The sequence below is a fragment of the Mycteria americana genome, chromosome 9 (genome assembly GCF_035582795.1).
Source record: "Mycteria americana isolate JAX WOST 10 ecotype Jacksonville Zoo and Gardens chromosome 9, USCA_MyAme_1.0, whole genome shotgun sequence".
Lineage (NCBI taxonomy): Eukaryota > Metazoa > Chordata > Aves > Ciconiiformes > Ciconiidae > Mycteria > Mycteria americana.
The window spans coordinates 32,833,898-32,852,370 of NC_134373.1; the positions used below are offsets into that span (position 1 = coordinate 32,833,898).

Below are 18,473 nucleotides of genomic sequence, written 5' to 3' on the forward strand. Positions count from 1 at the left end.
AGGCCATTGTAATCTCTTGTGCTGCTCAGGTTTTAGGCGATATTTTCGTTTCATAATGCTGTTTCTGTGGCCACTGGAAACATCTGCTTAGACGTGCCAGGCTCGATCGTGCACCCTGTTACATCACTTGGCAAATGAGGTCACCTCAAGTAAATAGCAGTATTATGGAGAGGAGAATGAAAGCCCCAGGATTTAACTGTTAGGACTCAAGCTGCAACCCATTGTGATGGCTGAAAATGATGTAGCAATGCTGAAGAGGCTCAGCGGCTGCAGTGGATGAGGCAAACAATAGGGAGGACTCAAATACAAGTAATCATGTCCCTCAAGATCCTTTTTCCACAGCACCAAACATTGACCAAGGGCATAGGCATGCAACTGTTGTGCAAACTCTCCTGCTCAGAGTCGTCATTGCTTCACACAGAGTTCATCCATGCAGCCTATTTGTAGCAGCAATAGTGTATTTTCACATGGTGATTAATTCACATGGTGGTTCATTAAGCTGAAGCATATCATTAAGATGAGACTTTAATATAACAACAAGCAAACTACAGGCATTAGAGAAAACAGCTTGGGGGAGAGGGAGAAGGGTCTGTGGGATTGCCTGGCTGCCTCCAACCACTGCCAGACTAACTGCAACCACCTCACCCAAACAGGGTCCAGAGCTTGCATTGCAGCCCCAGTCTCCTAAAGTGTGATTAAAATTTACCGGAAGGATTATTGCTCTCAACCGATGAAAATTCTTGGGCTGTATCGGGTGCGATAAGAAGGAGGCACTAGATGGCCAGAGTATGCCCAGCCATGTGCCCAGTGTGGTGCTGGGGCAGGGCGATGCCCTCAGCTATCACACGTTCATTCAGCCTGAGGCTGGCCTGGCGCCCAGCGCCGTCTAACAGTCATGTCGGTAATGTGCCCTGATTTTTCCAGTATGTAATAAATCCCTTTGAAAATTCCCGCTCTGCAGCGTGACACCTTCAAGGGGAAAAGGGGCAGGAAAACATGCCAGCCGGGACCAGGTCCTTTGGCAGCTTGGAGATGAATGCCACTCACTGTCATCATTCCTCCCGATGCATTTTCTGTCATCTCAAATCTGCATTTCCCTTTATGTTCTATAAGACCAGCCTCCTACTGAAAATCATTAAAAGCAACTTATCCAAATCCACCTTTGAGTTAATTTTGGGCCTAAGGCCCTGATTTATAGTAATGGGACCTGGGGACCAACAATAAAAAAGAAAAATAGCAGCTATAAAATCCGCACAAAGGAAACAACTTGGAAAAGGAGAGGGATGCCAAGCTAGCCTCTCCAACAATGGCAGAGGGGAGTCAGACTTACAGGACCATATGGCTTAGACATAGTTTGAATAATCTCCTCCAATTAAAAATAAAGCCAGTTTTATATAAAACATCTGTTCTGTGAATTCAACAATTTGGGCAAAAAAACCATCAGGGGATACTTTAAGTCCTTCATCGTGTTTTTGGTTTCTCTCTTCAGATCCTTACCCATTTTGAGGAGCTAATATCCCTGAAGGAGGAGTGTTGTGGTTTCCTATGATGCTACCAAGCATCAGTCAGGCTTTTGCATTTCTGTCTGCTGGGCTCCCCATCCATGCTGCCTTCAGATATCCAGCCTTCATTGCAAAGGTGTGTGTGTTTTAGGAGAGCCCAGAGCACCTGAGGCAGGTCAGCAAAGATCAGCAGAGGGTCTGCAGTGAAGGGGCAGCGCTGGAGCTGGGCTGGGCTGAGACGCAGGAAGGCAGATCCTCCCACCAGCCCTGTGCGCTGCTCTCATAACAGTGCTGGGAGCTGGGCATGGCTCTCCACTGGGGAGGACATCTGTCTAGTGTAATCAGGCTCATGTGTATCTAAAACAGGGTGGTACATAGCCACTACATCCTGATCCCTGCATGCTAGCAGAGGTAAAGAAGAGAGCACAAGATTATCCCTTTTCTGCCCTTACACACTCACTTCTTACAGCAGGACCATAACAGGAAGACAGAGCTTTGAAGCAATCTACAACTGCTTGTCTTGGAAATGTCTGGTTTTTATTTGACAAGGGGAGGGAGATCTGTTGCAGGTATTGTTTGAAATTATATCACTTTTCATAACTCCATTAAAAGTGTAACTGTGCAGACAGCAACATACCTGTCTAAAAGAATTATCTAGATTATAGAGGAAATATAATCTGGGGATATGTGTATCGAGCAAATTTGATCCAGCGCACAGAGATTCGCTTTGTTCTAAAGCATCCCTAGGGTGATCTCATTGTGCTTTTCCTCTGAATATCATTTGCTTCCTTCTCAAGAGGACATCAGTCTGAGGTCTCTCCTCTGGTTGTTGTGAGCCATTGTTCCTAGTTCTTCAGGTAACTATTTTTATTTCAGTGTAATTTAAAAGCAGAGGTGGCTAATCAGGGACCTGTAGGTCCTAATCATTCCCTAACATTGACATCAGGGAAGCTGTAGGTTCTCTGCTCACAAGCAAATAGTGGGGGTCATGCTTAGCTGGGAACACTATCTGAGGAGGGAACAGGGCTGCTGGAACATTATTTGATTCCTCCCTTCTCAAAACTCTGGCCAGGGCAGAACACCCCAGTTAGATAAAGACAGATGTGCACGGTGCCCACGCTTTGCCCTTGCAAAGTGTGCTTGTCCTTTGTCGTTCTAAAGCTTCTGTTAGACTTGAATCCTCCATCTCCAATGGTCACAGGTACGTGACGCAGACAACTGGGTTTCTATTTTAAACTCATCAGCTGTGTAGACCTTTTACTGCGCACACTTCGCCTGTGCCATTTGTACCTGGGGATGTTTCACAAAGTTCCTGGCCAGCATACATGATCAGATTTTGTGTACTTGCTAGCAGTGTCTTGGGAATTGATGTCTGATGAATCATCTGCTGACTGAAACCCTTGACCTCCCAGGTCAAGATTGTCTGCTTTGCTCAGACTGTGCTGGACGTACGAAAGAAAGCAACTAGTCAGTACTCCCTGATTTCAGTCTATCCTTGTGCTTTTACTAACCCTGGGTGAGTTAAAACATCTTGTGGCTGTGAAATATGGCAGGTGGGGGATTACCTTGGAGGGTTTCAGCCATCTGCCTTTCTCACCTTCTGCGACACTGGTAGCAAAGGGGTTTGGAGCCAGTTGTGCTGGCTCTGTGTCACTGAGGAAACACAGATTACATCTGCTCCATTTTGTGCTTCTCCAGGGAAGGGAAAGGAATGGAATTTGGGTACCAGCTCTCTGAGCCACATGCCATGAGAAAACCTTCAATCCTATAGGATCAAACACAGACTGATGCTCTGGCACAATTTGTTGGGTGAAACAAAGTGAGTCTGGTCATCTTTATCTTCGAAAACATTTGTTATAGTTGGATGTGCTCTTTAATTTGGGTTGACTTTAGTCTTACTTTCTGGAAAAAAGGCTCCAGAAATAATTCAGACAGCTCCATTCAAGCTGTTCTGCAGATGTCAGTATATGCCAGAGTCCAAAATCCAGCACAATCAGGATATGGTCGTCTAGTAGGGAATCCAGCAAGAGATGCAGGACAGGAAAGGTATGTGCTATTTGAGACCATAACACCAGATTTCCTTTCCATTGGCATATTTATATGTCCCACGTGCCATCTGTGTCTCTTCTTCCCACTGTGGAATAACTTACTGTGTCTTGATTTATAGAATGCTGCACATCCAGATGTCTCTGTTGTTATCTCCTTGCTGAGAGGAGCAAAGCTGGTACATTTGGGCTACAGCCCTGTCACCGTGATCCCAGCCATGTGTTTAACTAATTGCTTAAATATAAAGAGACCTCGTGGTGAAGCTCAGGCAGTGTTCCTCTTTGTTTGGTCCGACAAAACAGAAAGAGTGGGAAGCACCGACTCCATCTTAATGGAAGATGGATAGAGGGGCCTGAGGACCAAGAAGGACTCATAGATGAGCCAGATATTCCCCACTGAGCTTCCAATTCTGAACTCAGTCTGGAGCAATTCTGCTGACCATAACAGGTTATCTCTGGTTCAGCTTGTAGCTCCTGAAATACAGTCTGTCCCCATAGAAACACCTCCGTACCGATGAAACGAAGCATTCACTAGAATTGCCAGAGCTCTCAGCTCAGCATCCTTTAGAGCTGTAGAGGCTTTAGAGGGAGGAATGTGGGTGACAGTGTTCACACTCAAGCAGAGCCTGTTACAAAGTAAGAAAACTAAAGCAATTCTCTAGTACTGAAATTCCTCAAAGGCTTCTTCTGAATTTGATCTCTCTCTCTAACCTCCCAGTAAAAAGAAAATCTCTACAAAATTATAGAAATTTTCACAAAGAAGTCCACAGGGGATAAGATTTCTCATGCCTGTCCGCCAGCTAGAGTGACAGCTCCTGGATCTATTCCAGTGCAGACAGAATCAACGGCTAAGCAGTCTTATTCACTTTTTTTAATCTCTTGATAAGAATGCAAATGCCATTCTTGCTCCCACTGCCTCTCTCACCCTCTTGAAATAGGCTGTTTATGGTGACTAAATGCTTCTATCCAAAACTGGCTGTCATCCAAAACCAGATGGGCAGAAAGCCTAAGAGCAACAGAAAACTAGCAATTTATATTAGGACACAGTGCTGCACCACACAGAATGCGTTGTTTAACCTAGCAGAGCTCTGTGTCCTATTGAATATATGTAAATAACCAGCTAGTGTGGATTTCTACCAGGATGTTGGTATATTTCAAAATACTTAAATACTCTGAGCAGCCCTTCTGACCCTGATAGATTCATTTTCCATTGCTGATTCTTTGACTGAAAATCAGACGTTGGCTTGAGATTTGTACTGCAGAACAAACAACTTCTTACCTACCTGAAATATATTGGGTTTTACCTACATCTGCAGATGCTGTGCACTGCTGATTCTGCTTCTGAATATGATTTTATGATTGGAAAAATATATTGAAGGGGAAATTGAAGCATTTTAGGAGCAGAAAAGGAGAAGGAGATAAATATGAACAAATGATACAGCAATTTTAATAACAGAGTATGCTGGATAATTTAGTATACTGAGTTGGGCTGGGGGTGGTTCTTCACACTATAATCTATTTTTAAATAGCTTAATATTGCATGAGAGGTTACTTGTGTGTTATGTGCGGACAGAGCATCTTTGGCAGTCGCAAGCCCTTAGGCCAGACAAATGACAGTCTATAGGCTTTGGCAAAGGTATGGCGGCTTGAGCTTACTGTGTTTTCAGGCAGTGTGATACTCAAAAGGAGTTGATTCAAAGGTGAGAGATAGGTATAATGCACTGACATTTATTCTCCTGCTTTCTGTTACTACTCAGTTGTGAAAAGGGTCTGACTAAACTATAGACATATCTGGAAATGGGGAACCCCAGGTGTAACTGATCTGTGTACTTCACTTGGCAGTGAGTGGCAATGACTGGCAATGAGATTGCCTGAGCTGTAGTCATTCCTCAGCATCCAGCCCAGGGATTCAAATACAACACTGAGCCAGAGGAACCGCTCAGGTACATGCAGCATCTGCCCCAAGGCTGGCTGGGAGGAGACAGCAGCATCAAAACCCTGGCTGTGGTCCAGCTTACAGGGTCTCCCATGAGCATCAAATGTAGTTTGATGCTCATGGCTACAGAACAGGTAGCCAGGTCATCTCTGTTATGTGCCCTCACATTTCACAAAGCACAATGTGGTTCTCGAGCCTCTAACAAACCTTAATTATGAAAGGACTAAAACCTTAATTATGGCACTGTGCCACAAGAGGGAAGCCCAAGCACACCAGTATTTTGCACCCTTGTAGAAACAGACAATTGAAATGCTGCTACATTTGCTGGGGCAGCTGGTATTTATTCACTCATGCGGATACAACCACCACAGTATCACTATTACCAGCTCTCTGCCTCTCAGAGCTTGGATTCATGTCATGGTTTAAACCCAGTCAGTAACTAAGCACCACACAGCCGTTCGCTCACCCTCCCCCCAGCCCCCCTGCTGGGATGGGGGAGAGAATCAGAAAAAAAAGTAAAACCTGTGGGCTGAGATAAAAGACAGTTTAATAGGACAGCAGAGGAAGAGAAAATAGTAATAATAATAATAATGATGATAAAAGAATGTACAAAACAAGTGATGCACGAAGCAATTGCTCACCACCCACTGACTGATGCCCAGGCAGTCCCCGAGCAGCGATCGCTGCTCCCCGGCCAACTCCCCCCAGTTTCTATACTGGGCATGATGCCATATGGTATGGAACAGCCCTTTGGGCAGTGTGGGTCAGCTGTCCTGGCGGTGCCCCCTCCCAGCTTCTTGTGTGCCCGGCAGAGCAGGGGAAGCTGAAAAGTCCTTGACCAGTGGAAGCACTGCCCAGCAACAGCTAAAACATCAGAGTGTTATCAACATTATTCTCATCCTAAACCCAAAACAGCACTATACCAGCTCCTAGGAAGAAAATTAACTCTATCCCAGCTGAAACCAGGACAGTTCATCTTTTAGAATCAGTGTGATATCCATTGTGATTTGCAGGATAAACCATTTATTTACCCATTTAAGAAGTGCCTGAGGAATCCTCCTCCAGGCACCCATCTCCCGAATCCCTGCTCACCCTGTTAGAGAGCTATTCATTCCCACTTTTCTTTCAACTGGAGTGGATTTAGTACTAGTTAAGATCTATTTTACAGGGAAAGAAGGACAGCCTGTGACCTGATAGGTCTTTTCTATCTGCAGTATAATGATAAATATGCCTCTGGTGTTCAGCCTTGCTTCCTCTGGCTGCTGCTTTGTGGCTGGAAACCAAGCAGATGCAGCAGTGGCCATGCACACACACTGTGATTCAGGAAAGACCATCTCATGGTAATCCTGCAGTAACCAGTACCTGCTGGTCCCTGGAGCTGAGCTGGCTCCTGTGCTTGGAGCAGCCTGGATGCCCCTGCAGCAGGATGTGTCCATGCCTGGGATCATTTTGGTGGCTTGCACTTCACTCTCCCATACCTGACGAGCACGTGGTTGGGTGTTCCCAGAGGCAAAAAGGCTCATGTAAGTCATGACAAAACTCATTCACCAGAGCCAGGGTCTGACATAAACTGCTCGCATCGATGCTCAGAGGTTAGCGAGCAATGTCCTGTGGTAGAGAGGGGAGTTTTCAATTGCTTTGTGGCTGGGTCCCTGCCTACACTGGTGACCTAGGGCAAGGCTCTATCCTAGCTCAGGTTTGATCTGGTTTAGAACATCGTGATGAAAACACTTACACACTGAATGCACAGTGATGCTTTCTAGCCCAGGCACAAGTGAACACAGAGGACAGGAGATGTTTGCTGGTGGCAGGCAGCATGGAGACAGGCTGGGGCTCCTGCTAGCTGCTTTCAGGACATAAGGCACATTTGCTCTGGACTGCTTGGGGCCCTCTTGCTTCCTCATTGCATTTTGCTATTTGCTTCTGCCATTTCCTTTTCTTCCTGATTTTAGGCTATTGCTTTCTGTGTAATTCATTAGATTTGTCTGTGTGTCGGTTCTTTCAGTTATGCCTTGTGCTCTGCAAAGACATGTTGCATTGTTTTTTTTATTTTAATGTCTCTCACCGATCTTGTACCATACACAGATTACACTGCTGTCTGGTTTTTAAATATATCCAGTCAGTGGCTTTAATGGTGGTTTTTATCACAGGAATAATAAAAGTGAATGTAACATGTTCAAATATGAAGCCATTTACCTGTGAAGTTCAACCTTAAGGGCATTCTCTATTTTCTTTCTCTTTCCAAACCAAATGCAATATGTGTGAGAAACCAACAGCCCATCTGTATTCCAATTTGCATGCTCTGAGGTAGAGACAAGCATGATGTACTTCTCTGAGATTGGAAAATTACTCTCTAAAAACAAATGAAGTAACTAATAGCTTGAGGGATCACTTCATAGGTGAAAGGATTTCTGTCATTGGGAATCAGATGTATTTGCATTATTCCTCAGTGGCTTACAATTTCTATACATATTTGTATAATATAAGCTTTCTAGAGACATTACTTTGCTGTGGGTTAATTTGGTAAGTAAATGTTCTTTGTGGTGTGGTGGTATGTAAGACACAGAACAGGCCTGGTAAGCACTTGGAAGCCCTTGGCAAAAGGAAGGAGCTCCTTTTCTGTTCTTTGTGGTCAGCACCTAAAAATGATCTGTGGGCCCCTACCTGAGCTAACTGCTTGCACCTACCACCAGCACCTGTAAAAGGCAACCTGCTTAATTCCTCCTGCCAAAGAGAGGGTCTTTCCCTGAAAATGTATTATTTTAGCACCGGCTCCTCCAGCGGTGAGTTGGAACATGGGGAAGCCCTGGTCCATGTTTCCATCCAGAGGATGTTGGAGGAACAGGTGATATAAATTCATACGGTTTCCAGGGAGCCAAGGGAGGTTAGCTCCCCCTCGCACACATCAAAGGCAGGCTCTAAAGCCGGGGGGAGGATATCTCCCCTGCTGAGGAAGAGCTTGATCACACCAGGTGCCGAGCAGCTCCTAGAGGGGATGATTACTTCCAGTTCTCAGTGTATTAAATAGCTATTTTTAATGAATCAGACAAAACAGGAGCTCGGGCTAGATGGTACCTGGGGGTCATGGAGCACACCTGCCTCCCCTGGGATAATGTTTACAGGTTTTGCCCTAATTGAAGCATCTGTTTGTATCACAGATGTTTAGTTATTTGAGGAGGGATTGACAAAGGCTTGTGATAGACTGATTTTGGGTTAGCTGCCCCTTAGGCCGCTGTGTGGAGGGCAGCGTCGCAGGTGGGGAGCGAGGAGCTGCTTAGGGCAGCACTTCCCAGGCTGATGCTCCCTGGAAGGTACCTTGTTAGTCCCAAACTTTCCCAAGTGCTGTCTTCACCAAGCCTTTTTTCCTGGGATATTTCGGGGCTGTTTCACCTTCCTGCTTAAGCAATAAAAATTATTTCTTTTTCAAAAATCAACCTGAACCATCTGAAGAAATGTTTTTAATATTCTGGAACATCCTCTGCCCATATCATCAGAAACGATGGGGTTTGGGATCCTGTCTGAACCAGCTCCTTCATGCCCAGACGCCGCACAGCATACTTAGATAAACACTTTGAAGACAAGCGAGAGTTAATTCTTTATAACAAATTAGCTTGCTGTGTGATGGCAAACACGGACACCTAGTGGTACTCGAGTGCAGGGCATGCAGATGTTTTAAATTTATCTTTGGAAGAGAATTAGATACAGCAGAGTGTTTGTTCACATGTTTTCCCCTAACAGAAGGAGAGATTTGATTATTTTCAGAGAAAGTATCATAGATAGAATAATGTGGGGGAAAGAAAGTTTACTTGGCAACGAGTAGTGAAAGAATTAGGGGAAAATCATCACATTTGGTAAGATTTGTCAGTGTATTTACCAAGAAGTAATCAGTTTTTTTTTCTTCTGTCTTAAATATCTCATGCCATACCAGATCAGATACCAAATTGGATCAGAAAGATTTTCTACTCCTAAATTAGTCCACAGCAAAGAAATCTTAGTAAATATTATAGCAATATCTTATTCTTACCATACTTGTGAATGTTTGTACTCCAGTTATGAGGAGATTATGTCAGCGTGGTGAATGGTGGGTTTGTGGATAAACTGCATAGCTAGGTGCTAAACTGATCTCTTCTGCGCTTTCATCAACCCACTGAGCTCTTTCTGCCAGGATTAATGTGAGCACTCTGAATGGCCTCGAACAGCTGCCATGGTTTGTTTTGTTTGTTTGTTCTATTTATTTACAAATAATCTTTCAGAGAAATATTTCCTTCTTCTTCCCCAAATCTAGCATTTCGTCTACGGCAGAGACACAGGACAGGTGAGAACCAGTCCTTGTCCACTGACCCCTTTCTGTAATTGTAAATATCACCTCTGTGAATGGGATTTCTTTCACACCTGCATTAGACACACAAACCACTGTGCCACTGAGTGGGGAGACAGGCTGTTCCCATGGGAGTGTGCACTCAGGGCTGCTTGGGCTGAGATAAGGGATTTTGAGATTGTACCAGTTGAAGAGTGAAGTCTGTAGAGATGAGTGTGCTCTCCCCAAGGGCTCCCCCATTCAAGCTGATAAGCAGACCCCAGTTCTCATTGATTTCACAGATACTCAGCATCTTGCAAGATTTCTCCCAATTCAGTGGGATTTAGAAGTTGTTCTTTTAAAAATATTTTATAATATGCTTGGGTTTAGCTTCATATCCTAAGAAATAGGGAGGTTTATGGTATTACACTGTTTTGAATCAGCTTGTTTACTATGCTCATTTTAATAACTTCTGAATCAGTGGACTAACTTCTATCAAATCTGACACCGGAATAAGGACCTTAAAGATTCCTGCATGCTTCAGGGAAGCAGGCAGCACGTAGAGGAGAAAGACCCAAAAGAGGGCCCCTAATGACAGGCAGACAGCAAGAAATCCACACTGCAGAGGAGCATTAAGAAAGATTCCTCACACCAGAAAAACTTAAGATTTTTGCTCATACCTTTTTTAGACATTAAGTATCAACCTCTGAGATCCAAATCTGTAAGAAAACAAGCTTTATTAGCTCTCCTGCTTGTGCTATCACTTCTGTTTTGTTCTGCTGTATATACAAGAACTTATATATCCGGTCTCTGGTTATGTAGAGACTATGATTAAACAGAGACCAGTATGGTTCATTGGGAGTCGCAGGGTGTGAGGCTGAAGGAAAGCAGCAGGTTGCCAGCGCTCAGTACGGAAGTAAGATGATACATTTATTCTTAGATACAAATCCTGGAAGTCAGCATATAATCAATCACTCTACGTTTATATATTTACACCTCTGTTTTCCATCAGGGAGCATGAGAGGAGCTTTTCTGATCTGCCTGGTCAGGATTCCCTAGTCTCCCAAGAAGTCCCTAGAGCAAGTTTGGGAAGATGAGGGCATGTTTCTTGTCTTGCAAAAAAATTGTAGCTGTTTCCTCACTGCACTGGTGGGACTGTGTCTAGCTCATGCTGTAGAGGGGTGAGGTGGAATTTGTCCTGCCATTAGGGCACAGCACCAAGGCAGCCTGGGCTAATGCCAGTCTAGAAAGTCACCCCAGAAAACTAAAGCAAGAAAAAAAAGCAAGGTTTCTGAGGGACACCCACAGTTAGAAAATTCGCAGCTAGAAAATTCACTCACAGCTAGCATTCAAAAGCTTACTGGGTGGGTAGCTTTGATGTCTCACTTCAGCCGAGCAGAATCAATAAGAAGTAAAGGAAACCAGGGTCACAACATGTTGAACTTTGACAAAAAAAAAATTATTAACTTGGCTTCTAAGGAATACAAATCCTGTCTTTGCCAGTGTAAATATGATGCAGAGATGATTGCCTTCATCCTGCCTTCTCTAACTTCTATTCCTGTTCTTTTTTTTTTTTTTCTGTTGAACCTGGGCAGTTGTCTGGAGGGTGTGAACTAACAGTGGTGCTCCAGGACTTCACAGCGGGCCACAGCAGCGAGCTGAGCATTCAGGTGGGGCAGACGGTGGAGCTGCTGGAGAGGCCAAGCGAAAGGCCAGGCTGGTGTTTGGTCCGGACCACGGAGCGGAGCCCGCCTCAGGAGGGTCTGGTCCCCAGCAGTGCTCTCTGCATTTCCCATTCCCGCAGCAGCGTGGAGATGGATTGCTTCTTCCCTTCAGGAAAAGGTAGGCAACAGTCCGGCAGGTTTAAGACTGTTTCGGATTTCCCCTTTTGTATCATGTAAGTGCAAAGCTGCTTGGGCTGCTCTTGCAGTCAGCGTGGGTAACAGACTGTTTAGTCGTTAGTGAGTTTTGTTACCAGATCTCTGTGAATGGGCACAACACTAGCCTAACTCCATTTCCATGAATCAATGTTTGTATGTGTGCGTCTTTTGCTGTGTGGCAATCATTATTGTCTTGAGATTCTGGGTAAAAATAAGACCTTTAAACAACAAAGGGACTGGTTTTAGTGCCTCAAAGCCTAGAGGGAGGGAAAGTCATGTTGTATATACACCCAGGATGCCCCAAATTGCGGCTATGTTATTTTATGAGTGCCACAGTGCGCACTAGTGCATGGTCTTTTAGTGTGTCCCTGCTGCTGGTCTATTATTGCAAACAAGGCACCGGTGAGTACTGGTACACTCTGTTGACTGGTGAACTGGAGACATTGTGTGTAATGGCACAGCACAATGGGGAAAGAATCCTTTACAATTAGCATGCAACAAAACACATCCCTGGTATTATCCTGAGAGCTTGGGCTTCACCTGCAATGAATGGTGAAATATTGTTCGTCTCTGTGGTGTCTGTGGCCTATTTAGTTGATGTTCTGTTCTGAGCAATGTGTGTCCCGCATATAGCATCCGTGCCACTAGGCATAGGAGACACTCCAGACTGACAGACCAGAACCGGTTCAGTTCAGCGGGGCCAGAGCAGGTCTCCTTTTGGCTGTGCCCCTGCTTTTGGCCACACACAATGCAAGTAAGGTCCAGGGAGGAAAGGCTCCTGTCATCCCACTCCCAACTTCAAGCCCACAACCTGAACTGTGTTTTTAAATTTTTTTTTCCCTCTGCATTAAGGGAAATAGAATTTGATCCATTCTTGTTTGAGCAAGTTAAGCTTGGTGGGTTTGTTTGTTTTGAGAAAAAGCATTGAAACCGGGCTGTAGTCCGTCCTCACTCCCTGCCTGCGCTCCCAGTGCGGAGGCTGGGAGTGGGGCACAGCCCCAGGACAGAGCAGCATGGCAGGGCCAGGGCCTGCCATCAGAGTTTCCCTTCAAGAGCCGTCTGATCCAAACCTGGGGGAGGAGAGCTCAGCTTTTCCTCTCGGATTTGATCCCCTCAGCAGGTCTCGTTCAGCTAGGTGCTTCCCTTGCCCTGCTTTGCAAGAGGGAGGAAGTGAAGTCGGTGCTGGCTGTCAGCCGTGTCTGCGGTGCAAACTCCAAACTCATCATGTGCTGCTTAGACCCACTGCCGACTCTCCTCCCTGCCTCACGCCCGGGACTCTGCCCTGCTTCTGCTGCCACAGGAGCCTGTCCTGGTCCTCAGCTGTCCTCTGAGAAGCACTGCAGTTGCTTACATGCCAATTAAATCTGTGAATAAACAGAAAGGTACGGCTGAAAATCAGCCTGGTCTGCATAAGAGCACTCACTGCCTGACATGACTCATAGGAAGCCAGAGACGTGTCTGCTGGGTGCATGGTCCAGCAGTTGGGCTTGGGTTCCCTGCCAAAGGACGCTGTGAGACACCATTCAAACTTCATTTGAGTGCCCTAGGTTGAAGAGTTTCTCCTCAAAGGAAGCAAACCAAAAAAATTGCAGGAGTAGGCTGTGGAAAGGGAGGCAGGAAATCCTGAGGAGGGTGGAGACAGGGTGGTGCAGGGGCTGAAGCCTGGCAGGGGACATGGGGACTCTGCCTCCAGCATGATTGCGTGAGCTTCAGGGCACAATTGCACTGCGGGTATGGCGTGACGGGCGCAATGCCAGGCTGCGGCTGGTGGACCAGAGCCGACTGATGCCTGGAAGCCACCAGGCTGTGTCAGCACAGTGCCGAGCCTGTGCTAGCATGCTTGCCTGCCTGTGGGGCAGGTTATCTCACGTAACAAGCTGTGACCGCTTCCAGGTTGGAGCTGGCTCTTGTCCCATCATCTCCAAACAGGTGCAGAGTGAGTCTGGGGCCGGCTGGCTCCAGCCATGTATTCATGGCCTTTATTTCCTTAGATCTCTTTCCCCCTCGGCCTCAGTTTTCTTCCTGCACATACCAAAGCTGTATCAGGGAGCCTCAGTATTAATGGGATCTCCAGAAGTGCTGCTAGAAATAATAAAAATAACCACCCAATCCACAATTTTGGCCAGTACAGCAAATAGGTTCTGTCTCTAATCTGTTCTCCCTCTATTAGGAAAACAGGAAATTGTTTAAACTGAATGAACAGATGCTGGGAATACAGAAAGAGGGGTAAGTTTAAAGTTTAAAGGGGAAAATGCAGTAGCCACTGGAAGAGCCTGCTGATGTCATGAGATGCTGGAAGGATTAGCATGATATATGGCTTCTGACTATTCAGATTTGTGTCTGTCTCTACTTCCAGTAGCTTTAGGCATGGGTTGGACTCAGAATCCCTTGGTCCAGGCTTCCAAAATTTCTGGCCTTTCTCTACCACCCAGAACAAAGGCTGGGACATTTTACATCAACATCAAATGGTGTCCCCTGTCTGTTTAAAGTATGTAAACATACACAGTTGCAGAAGAGCAGGTTAATAGCTGAATTTTGCTTGCAATTACCAAGACACATAATTCTTTGCTTTTACAAGCACTGTAATTTCAAGAACAGAAAGTATCTATACTCAAAACAATATTTCTAATGATAGAATTTGCCATCTCTGATAGAAACATGCAGAGTTTTGACAAGTATTAAAACATAGTAAAATCTGCTTAGTGGGAAATGGCAAATGACTGTGTTTGGTCCTATTCTAAGTTATGGTTGACTATAAATGTAAATCCTATGGCTCAAAGAAGCTACCTTAAAATGAAAGAGACAAGAAAGTAATATGTCAGCCAACACCTGAAAAGATAAAGGCTTGAAAGATTTGGTAGGATCACCAGAACATTTTATAGAGCATCAATGCAAGTCCTTATCAAACAAAAAACTAAGCCTTTTTAAACAGCCTCACTGAAAGCCACTGGAAATGCAGAACCAAACTTCACAACTGAACATGTGCTCTGGCTCTTCCTCACTTTTTTACATTATTCCTTTGAAAATAGGTAATGAATTAACATAAAATATTGCAAAAGGAAAAACATGGTGCGAATATAAGAGAACAAACCTGAAAGAGAACACTTCCTACCTTTTCTAATGAAATATCTTTACAGATTTCTGTTGTTGATCAGTAAAAGTGCAGACCCTTTAAGGACTGGTCTCCCAGCCTTCCATCTGACTGCTGGCTGTGTTCCTTTGGAGGATACACATTTGATTTTTTCATGACTTGACTACAACTCAGAGCCCAAGTGTAGTCCTGCCTGTCCTTCCTTTCTGATAATCTGACAGTGTTTGCAATTACCCTCTGTAAAAAGGCAAACAGGTTTCTGGGATTCACCTTTTGCAAGTGATTTACAGATGATTGAGTAAAAGGAACTCGTCTGCAGTCTCTGTTACTGTACGCAAGAATTTGTGGGATGGTTTTTTTTTCTGACTAGCATTCCTAGGAAGGAAAAAGAAAGACCTGTGACACTAGGAATGAAGCTCTGTTTGAACTATCCCACTTGGCTCATTACAGGAAAGCTGTGACTTTTATTCCTGTCTCTTTTACCCTATAATTGAGCTCTAAGGTATTAAGCTATAAATTTCAAAATAAGAGAGAAATCCACATGGATAGAAAGCAACTTAATGACCTAACAATATTCATTAAGCACACTGCGACAAGCATATTCCTGGTATCAGCCTGTTAGCTTTGACTGAGTGATTCCAAATTTGAATTTGGCCCATGAAACATTTAGATGAAAGCTTGATCTTATGAGCCTTCATCCAGCGTTCTTCTTGTAACATAAAAGTCACAGTGTAATTCAAAGAGTAACAAAGGCTAGTTCTTGCAGTAATTTTAAGCAACCTCCATCACCAAAGGAAAAAGAAAGCATCAAAAAAAATAGGGGTTTATGGCACTTGTTTTGGACTGATGATAGGCGAAGGGATCCCGTTCAGGGCCCCAGACCAGATCCTGCCTGCAGGATGCTTGTGTCTGGTACATATCTCTGGAGGAGATGAGGAATATATTTTTTTAAGATTCTATGCAAACATTTTGCTGTGCAGGCAGATGGCCAGTTAACAGCAGGGCTTTGGTGGCAGTGGCGGGTCCTTGTAACAGAGCAAACTGAGAAATACTTGGGTCTCTTCCAACTGAAGGGGGAACATAGGTCTTACAAGGTGTATGTTAGCAGGGTGAGCATCTCGCCTGCACTTCCCAGCTGGGGCACATTGGCCCTGGTGCAGCAGCTGGGAGAGCACCAGACTTTGGGCAGGAGGGACAGGAGTTTCGGTGCTGCTCAGGTGACAGCTTGTACATCTAGGGGGTCACCTACCCGATCCTACAGCCAGAGAGAGTCTGTGGCTGGTAGGTGCAATGACAGGCTGGGCTGTGAAAGAAGGGAGCAGAATAAGGATTTAACGAGGCTGGTGAGAAGAAGAATGGTATCAATGAAAAAGAGGTCACACTGAGACCTGCATTTTTGTGACCGCTCCTTGTGGGAAAGAGCAGATCATTTAATGGATTAGTGTTCAAAGCTGGTGAGGCTAATCTGGCTCTTGTTGGGGTTGGAAGTCTCTTTCCTCCAGTCCCTGATCTCAGAAGAGTGATCTATGTAGGGAAAAGCGTAATTGTTTCTTCCCACGTCTCTGTTTTTAAGAACATCTTGGATTTTAGTGGGGGAAAAGAGTCTAGGCTGCTTTTATTGTGTCCCTGTTCCTGTTGAGTATAAAATTGCGATCTGCATTGGCTCACATGCTTTCTCTGTTGTGTTTTAAACAATCTCTGTTGCAAAACATATTCGATGGTAATGACTCCTGATGTCCCGGGGGATCTGTGTGAGGACGATTCAGAAGTTTTAGTGCACTGCATTAAACCTTCAGTCGTCCTTGTAGAGGCTGAGAAATTGTTTTTGTTTTTGGAAGTCTTAATTAGGCACAGTCGATTAAAATGTTTGTAAGGCTCTGAACAAAAGGAAACATTTAATTAGGTAACACAGTTAATTTAACTGGCACATAAACAGGTCATGGGGTTTCTATTAAGCAAACAACTTTCAGGCTCCCATTGTCAATATAAATATGCAGTATTTAAATAGAAAAACAAACCCTCACCTCTGTTCCTAATACCGTTCCAACAAGGGTGTTCAGAGTCAAAATTTCATAGTATAGACTGTCTTTCAAGAGAGGTCATGTGGACCCCTCCTGCTGGCATTTAGTGCCTCATGGCATCCTTGTTACAAGTTCAGGACATGGCTTACGTAGAAAAATAACATCAGGAAAGTCTTTGCTGCATTTTCACTCCTTTTCAATTATGATCGAGCAGCTGGAAACAAGTCGGCTAACCAGCATAGTGTAACACGGCAGCTCTCTATGGACTGGCACCAAGGGCTGCTGAGGCCCAGCTTGGGACTACTGCTCTACCTCAATGTACATGTGTGGCTCCATGCAGTCGTGAAAGGAATGGAAATAGAAAGATCAAAGAACTCAAAACTACTTTGTTATTTCAGTCAGGTCACCCTTTCCCTTGTTTTTTCTCCAGTGTGCCTCCCTCCTCTCTCATCAAACAATGGTTGTTTGTCTTCACTTTCACAGCCCTTCACAGCTTCTCCCCACCATATCGCTCCTTTCTACCTCAGTGGGCAATGTCCGCCCCGGTGCTGGAGAGCTGGTGATGCCTCGCTCCCGTACCTGCTAGTATCTTTTGATGCCAGATCTCTGTGCTTTCTCCTGCTTCATAGTCACCCTGTGGAAGAATTCGGATACCCATAAAGTGTCCACCCTTGGTGTTGTCCATGCTTACACCTTCTCCTGGAATCCGTTATCTCCAAAATAATAAAAAAGAACAAGTATTTAGCAACAGTTGGCAATGTGGGTAATGAGATCTGATTTTTGTTGTTTCTAAGAGGCAGGCCAAGTCAAGCCTGAGAGGATGAGCAATACCTGGGTATTCATATCACTATGACTGTAGCTCTACCAGGGATTTTACCTGTTGGATACATCAGTACATCAAGAAGACAAAACTATACTGAAAAATCCTTGCATAGTCAAGCCCTAGAGGCAGCGTCAGTCCAAGCACCACCTGAGTAACTAGATAAGCTAGGCACAGCCTGACTAAGCATGGCAAATACTTGTCCTCCACAGTACGTCACAGCAGCCAGAAGTCATGGACGCAGATTGTATGCAGGCTGTTGGAGTCATGTTCTGACGGCTTGTAAATACCCACATTTCTCTGACTTGATGTTTAAATAGAATATTCTATTTAATTATTTTTTCTTATTTTCAGTGTGGCGTCACTAGATATTTAAAGCTAGATTCAGCCACGTGGACTTGTTTAGGACATATCAGGTACCAGTAAAGTCAATTATACTTATTGCTTCAGCTGCTCTGTTATCCAATCAAAGCAAAAGGCCTCCAGTGCTCTACCTGGAACTTTATTTTTGTGGAGAAGTACAATTTTGATGAATGCTTTGATAAAACAGGAAAGGCTATTTTGGGGGAAGTTGCTTTGCTTTCGTACAGTGGATTTTTATTATTTTAAACACAGGAGTCTTTGTTTAAAAGAGAGAAGGCCTGCAAATTTTCTTGTTTACTTTGCCTTTGCTTCCCCTTCTGACAGGGGGTTAAACTTTATCCACCTAGTCCCCTGTCAGCTTAACCCCAAGTTTCACTGTACAGTGGCCATGCTGGTTTTTTCACCAAAAAAAGAAAAAAAAAAAAAAAAAAAAGGAGGGAATTTAAAATGCTGTGGCCAACTGAGCTCATCAGGAATGCCAAAGGGTTCAGCACGTGGTCTGGCAGAGAAACTGGGGG

At 44.6% G+C, this 18,473-nt stretch overlaps 1 protein-coding gene across 6 annotated transcripts in view; it reads left to right on the forward strand.

The window, feature by feature from the left end:
* KALRN (kalirin RhoGEF kinase) overlaps positions 1 to 18,473 on the forward strand; it is a 534,707-nt gene that overhangs the window by 420,820 nt on the left and 95,414 nt on the right. For all 6 annotated transcript variants that reach the window (XR_012777086.1, XR_012777087.1, XM_075511732.1 and 3 more), the window contains exons 35-36: positions 9,769 to 9,798; positions 11,376 to 11,622. Coding sequence is in view for 4 of the 6 variants with exons in the window: in XM_075511732.1 (XP_075367847.1) it covers positions 9,769 to 9,798; positions 11,376 to 11,622 (277 nt within the window). In the remaining 2 variants the exon portion in view is untranslated. The remainder of the gene's footprint in view (positions 1 to 9,768; positions 9,799 to 11,375; positions 11,623 to 18,473) is intronic.